Below are 6,733 nucleotides of genomic sequence, written 5' to 3'. Positions count from 1 at the left end.
AGGAGACCAAGAGGCACACGCAGTTCCGTTGAGATACCTGTCATATTAGTGATGGTGCAGGATCTTTACACCCGGCCACGCTGGCACTCACCCAAACAGAAGGGCAGTGCAGCCAAACCACCTACCGCTGGAACATCCAGCTAGAGCCCAGCCTAGGCTAGAGCCAGCACTAACGACACGCTGCTACCGGCCGCAGGGACAGTAGCAGGCACAACTTCAGTGTTGCAACAATAACAAAACCAAACAAAAATCCCTCTACATCTGTAGCAAAAGAACAAGACTCTGAGCATTAAGTATTGCAGATACCCAACAGCAGAGCAATAGCTCAGCCGGTACCAGCCTGAAGAACCAGTGTAGCCCAAAGCAGAAGAGGAATATAGTTAATAAGGATGCCTCCCTCCTCCTCATCACAGCAGGAATTGAAACTCGAGCTTTATGTTAACATTTGTCACAAGAGCCATCCCAAGTCTCAGGCAGGACTTGCGCTACTGACAAGATACTCCAGGGCAAGTAAGGGACTAGAAGCAAGTCACATCATTTGTGACGCAGAGCCACAGTGCTTCTTGAAGTCATGTCTAGCTGGTGTTTTCCAGTACTGGAAAAGTAATGGGATAAGGCAGGGCAAGCGTCCACTAGAACAGGTGGCTGCAGTCAACGGTATTTGCCCAGCACATTGCTTCCTTTTGAAGTTCCACATCACATCTGCCACTGATCTGACAGTGCTCAGAGAAGAAGTCATCTGGATGGTAGCAGACACCATACAGCTATGAGTTTTTACTGTCTTCCCTAAGAAAATAAAAGCAAGGCTGAAGTCCAGGACCATCCGTTTCGTTTCCTCATTTTAGTTTCCATGCAACAATAGGAATTTTGAGAAACCACAGAAGTTTTCCTACTTCTGTCTTCAGAAACAGCTGCAGATCTCTCATATCACAGGGGGCACGTGACAAATTTACCTCCCACATCCCTTCCTATGCCTTCACAACAGCTGCCTACCCTCTCTGCCTTCCAAGTACAGCTGCTAGACCTAGGCAGATGTCACCGCCACCCGCTGCAACTCCCAACACAGGCAGTGCCAGCAGCACTGCTTTCAGTCCAGCCCGATTACAGCACACAGCTCCCAAGTCTTGATTCACAGTACATTTTCTCCGTACACAAGCGTAGTGCCATTTGTTAAGACAGGCACAATGCCTAGAGTGAGGCGCTAACCCCCCCCTTCTCCTTCAGCACCCTCATCTAAATTCACAGGGACCAATTCAGGAAGCCCAGATACTCAAGCCTTCCTTTCCTCACGCACTCATTACAGCAACAGCTTCGGTGGCAAAGGTATTTAAAACACTTTAGTCACTGAGCAATTCCTGCGGTGGATCCCACTGGATTGGAGGGGAAAAAAAAAAACCCACAAAAACGAGTCATTTTTATAAAAGTGCTAAGCAAATAAAACCTGATCCCTCTAATATATTCCTTCATCCATGCCCAACTTAAGACAACCGTCACAACAGACTATGGAGCACAGCCCTGCAAGTACAGGCCTCCCGCTCCTGAGAGAAACAGAAAAAGCCAACTTGAACCAAGTCACTTTATTGGATGGAGGGCAATACACATAACACAAGAGAAAAGAGGGGGGATATTTGGTACAGAGTATGAGAACTGTTTATCTAGATAGCTGAAGATGCATGCACGGCTGGACAGTAAAGTAGGAGTCCCACTGAAACCCACAGGGTGGCTCTTGGCAAGACTTCAGCTCTCATTGTCACTGTCCCCTAAGGTGTGCTTGTCAAAGAGGTACTCTGCCATGCCATATTTTGGTGCCCCCATCTTCCGCAGGTTGGTCACATGGTCACCCAGCTCCTTGATGGATTTCACTTGTTCATCCAGGTAGTGAGTCTCAATGAAGTCACACAACTGAAAGGGAGACAAAAGAGTTGAGAGTTAGGCCTGAACACAGCTTATCCTGCTGAAGCAGCATCTGAAGTCCTACCAATCCTCTCTAGGGAAAGGAGAATACACAGAATGACAATTTTAAAGCTGCAGAAGATACCCAAGAGGAAGAAGCCTTTAGTTTTTGCCTCAGCAATGCCAGAACAAGACCAAAGGGAGGCAGGCTTATCTAGGCACAATTGCTCCAGAACCCTGCAGTACAGTGTCAGCTCAGGAAGCCTCCCCTCTTCCTCACTACAAGAAGCAACAGGAAAGTTTCTGAACATATTCAGAAGCCCCCCCTGCACAGCACTTGAATTCATGACCGTGAGGATTTACGCCTCTAGAATGGTCCAGCTGTGTTATTTTTAAAAAAGTCCCCCTAACCTATGCAAGACACTCCCAAGAGTACTTTGATTCAGACACACACTAATTCAGACACTTCCCGATACTAAGAAGCCTCAACCCAGCCTTGCCAGTAACTTCCATCTGTGAAGAAGCCTGTGTTTTCAGACACTGTGTTCTGAAGTGTCAGGGCTTTTAACATTCGGAAGAAGCGACTCAAAAATTTTATGACAAAAAAGCCTCATGACAAAAAGCCTTACAGGCATCCATTGGTTTAAAGTCAGAACTCATTCCCCACAGAAACAAGCCTTCCCCATAGAGCTCAATACATTTCTTCTCTTCAAAATGCTGTTCACGTGAGTGCCCGCTGTTCCCGAGAGCAACAGAAGGGTTTGAACAAAGCGATGCACCCACTGTTCTGTAAGGCAGGCCTCAGGCACCCTAACGCATCGCAACTGGTCCTCCTGGAAAAAGATGGCAATAACCCTACCAAATGGCTGAGGTACAGGCCGACACCCGGGATCTTCCTTTTGGAAAGGCCGCACCACTAGTTCAGACCCTTTTTTCACCTTTAGGGAACGGCAGCAACACACAACTCGCCCCCAAACCCACGCTATTAGACACATAGAAGCCCCCTCATTGCACAGCTACATTCTCAGCTTCAGCATCCACTTACGTGTGGGTCATTCTTTTCAGTTGCCAATTTGTGCAGTTCTAACAGCGACTGGTTCACGTTCTTTTCCAGGTGCAGGGCACACTCCATTGCAGTCAGTCCATTCTCCCAGTCATCACGATCTGGCTTCTAGAAGGGGAAAACACATGACCACATTTTCTGTAAGTACCCACAGACCATTAGGGAGCAAAGCCTTTTAGATCAGTCTCAAAGCCTGTTTAGACCAAGTTCAGGCATTTAGGTATCTTCAAAAATTTGGCAGCCACACAGTGCACACTCAGAACAAAACTGAATGCACGCTCCAAGTCCCAGACCTGTCCCCATTCCCTAGGTTCTCCTCATGTTATGTTCTCTGAGCTCTTGTAGGCAAGACAGCTAACAGAGCTACTGTCTTCCTCCTCCCGTTATAACCTAATGGCTTAAACATCTGCCTACCTAAGTAGGCAATGGGCACAATCTCAGAAATGAAGCAGTTAAGACACCAGTACAGGCAAGTCTAGTCATCAGCTCAGAACTGCCTAGTATAGAGTTTGGTGTTTACAAATACTCAGACTTACTAGTAAGCAAGGGAATTCTTCTCAAGTGCCCATCACTTACTTTGTTTGCTGTTTTCCCCCATGAAGAGTTGTCTTGCATTAAACTGGCCCTATGACACTGCTTACTTTCTGCTGTTCCGAATACTCTAGTTAAAGTGACTTCAAGAAAACAGTGCTATGAAATCTTGCAGTGAGCCATAACAAGCAATTGGAAACTTGAGATTTCATATTCCCACGGCAAGCCACTCAAGAGTTCTCCAAAACAGTGTAGAGAACACTCTTGCCATTAAATTTACGGTAGATGAACCAGTTGTGTTCTAGTTACCCTCACCCCAAAGCAAACCACGTAGGGCTAGGCATCCTCTTCTTGCACAGGAAGTACTTTTTATTAGTCGATCAGCAAATTATCTAATTACTATGCACCTCTAGATTTCGGGCCAGGTGCCACGCACAGATCGCAGCAATGCGGCATGCTTATCCACTGTCAGCTGCTGCTCCTTCTGGGAAAGGACCCACAGGGAAATTCGTCCCCTTCCAGTCTGGAGACAGACCACAAGTCTAGTTCTGCATTAGATAGGACAACCCACAGCTCCACTCCTCACCTTGATGTCCTGCAAGAAGATGCGTCCACCCCTCTGATTCTGTAGCTTCATCAGTTTCTCAGCATGCTCACGTTCCTCATGGGACTGATGCAGGAAGTACTTGGCAAAGTTTTTCAGAGCCACATCATCCCGGTCAAAATAGTAGGACTGAAAAAGAAGGATTCATATGCTCAAAACCCCAAGCTCACTCCAGCAGCCACACAAAGCCAAGTCCGTACTGTGACTTCAGATACGTCTCTTATCAGCCCTACTTCAAGATGGCTGGAGTCCAAGCTAAGGCTAGCAGTAGCATTGATGACAGCAAGGCAGTGTGGGAAAACTCTTCCCTTAGTAGCAAGTTAAATTTTCCTGACTAGGATTAAATTTTAACCTGTATCCCTACCACAAACACCAGGGACACAAATAAATGGTATTTGTGGTTCAGTTCTGAAAATACAAAAAACCCCCACACCCTACAAAGATACCTGTTCTTCTGAGCACCATTCAAATGCCTTAAACATAACAGACTTGAAAACCCTTTTTCAAGAAGGGGAAGTCTTCCCTCCTTTGTTTGCCTGAGCTTGTTTACAACGATCACCAGTCAAGGTTCTGACTTGCAATACCAGTTAAGGGTGGCCAACAACTTGAAGCCTAGGGAAGCATGGGAGCTTTATTGCAGAAGTATCTTATCAGGGATTAAACTAAGAAGTACACTTTCTACTTTGGGAAAAAAAAAATTAGCATCATATTTCAAAGACAAAAGATAACTTGAACTAAAATACATATTCCATAGCAAATACAAGATCATCTTTTCTGAAAGCCAAAAAAACCTGTAACAGCAGTTAGAACCCATCACACAGCTTGTTTGTTCTTCGGTCAGAGCCATCGGGCAGGATTCAATAGGAAGCTTTGTGTCAACTGCCAGTTATTTACCAGACAAACTACCACAGAATTCTCTGCTCTCAAACCAGCAGCTTGGAGGTTCAAGGCAAGACACTGGTGCTTGTGTACCACTATCATCCACCAACGTAATTACATTCAGCTCATAGCTGAGGTTCAGACCATCATAGTAACACAGAAGCAAGCTGTAAAGTTCTATACTTACATGCCACAACATACTACAGTGTCACTAGAAAGTCTCACGTGACCTGCACGTCTAAAGCACCAAGATTGCTGCACAGAGGTCAGAGCTGCTGTTTGGACCAAAGTTATTCATCTCAGCTATGGCTAAAATGGGAGTCTCGTGCCAAGTGAGACATGTAAGCACAGCGCCAAGGAAACCACGGATTCCTACCAATTCACTTCAAAAACTATGAGCGAAAAACCTTGCCTCAGAGACAAGAACGCCTGTGGGAAAGGTGCCAATCGCTTCGTTAAGTCAACTCCTGCTATCCAGCCCAGCCCCAAGGGCAGAGCCGCTTGGAAGCTGCTGAGCTGTGCTGATAACGAGTCCGCCAAGGGCAACGGACAGAGAGCGGTTAACGTGTAAGTGAAGTTCGCCACCGAGATAAAGGCCTCACCTACAGAAAACAAGCGGCCGCCCCACCCCCAGGGGAAGGCTGCGATGGCCCCAGAGGCGGGGGAGAGGAGGAGGAGGAGGAGGAGGAGGAGGAGCGCGGCTGCGCCCGCAGGCACCGCCCGCCACTCGGGACCCCCCCCGCCGCGCCGCCCTGCCCGCGCCCCTTCCCCGCAAGCCGGGCAGGCAGCTCGGCCACCGTGCGTTGAGAGCCCAGGCCGGTCCCTCGTAGAGATCGTACCGAAGAGTGGGGAGCGCACACACGACAGGCAGCCCCACAGCCCCGGCTACACCTTTATCCCTTGCCAAGGGCCTTCCCTCATACCAGTTCTCCCCCCTCAGCCCCCATACCTTCCCTCCCCCTTCCTCAGGCAGGCCTCACGCAGAAGGTGCGACACCCCTCCCTCCACCCCGGCAGAGCCCAAACACAGGGCGGACCCTGATCCTTCTCAGGGGAGAGGCCGCACCGGGTGAGCCCGCCTCCCCCCGAGGCCGGCCTAACCTCCCCTGCCCCTACCTCAACACAAGCGTTCCCGGGTAGGCCCGAAGCACGCCCCCCCCCCCCCACTAGCACGCCCCACGCCTCTCCTCTCCCTTTATCCCCCCACACAGGCCCCACACCCGACCCCCCCCGCCGAGCTGCTCACCATGCTGAGGTACACGTAGGAGGCGTAAAGCTCCAGGTTGATCTGGCGGTTGATGGCGGCTTCGCAGTCCTGGTGGTAGTTCTGGCGCACCTGGGAAGGGGGCGCTGCCATGGCGCTGCTTTAAGGGTGGGGGTGAGTCGGTGGGTACGACGGTAAGGGTAGCCGGTGGTGGTGGTGGGGGGCGGCGGGCCCGAGCGCGGCCGGTTCCGTCCAAGCACTGTTGACGCAGGAACCCGCTCCGCTCAGCCTCACCGACGCGCTCTGACCGGCGGCCTCCCCGCGCCGCCCCTTTTATAGCGCCGCAGCGTCAGCGCGCGCGGCCCCGCCCCTCAGCGCTGCCGCCCCGGGCTGCGCGCCGCCCGGGAGGGGCGGGGCCTCCCGCCGCGCTTCTGCTAGCCCAGCGTGACTCAGCACCTCCCTCGACGGCGCGTGCCTTCCCTCCCCCCTCCTCCCCGCCCCGGGCGGGGCCCGCGCGCGCCCCCTCCCCAGAGCGGCGGTCAGGCGGCGGCCCCCGCTGT

The 6,733-nt window shown here is 50.9% G+C and overlaps 1 protein-coding gene across 1 annotated transcript; it reads right to left on the bottom strand.

The window, feature by feature from the left end:
• Positions 1–1,562: 1,562 nt before the first annotated feature.
• FTH1 (ferritin heavy chain 1) lies at positions 1,563–6,443 on the bottom strand. The gene is made up of 4 exons (XM_050897398.1): positions 6,216–6,443; positions 4,074–4,220; positions 2,939–3,064; positions 1,563–1,902 (listed from the first exon to the last, which is right to left on the bottom strand). Exons 1-4 carry the CDS (start codon positions 6,324–6,326, stop codon positions 1,738–1,740), a joined length of 549 nt encoding a protein of 182 aa, XP_050753355.1. The 5' UTR covers positions 6,327–6,443; the 3' UTR covers positions 1,563–1,737.
• Between the last annotated feature and the right edge of the window lie 290 nt (positions 6,444–6,733).

This window comes from Gymnogyps californianus, chromosome 5 (genome assembly GCF_018139145.2).
Source record: "Gymnogyps californianus isolate 813 chromosome 5, ASM1813914v2, whole genome shotgun sequence".
Lineage (NCBI taxonomy): Eukaryota > Metazoa > Chordata > Aves > Accipitriformes > Cathartidae > Gymnogyps > Gymnogyps californianus.
Note: the sequence above shows the minus strand (reverse complement) of the source record. Positions and strands in the feature narration are given on the sequence as shown.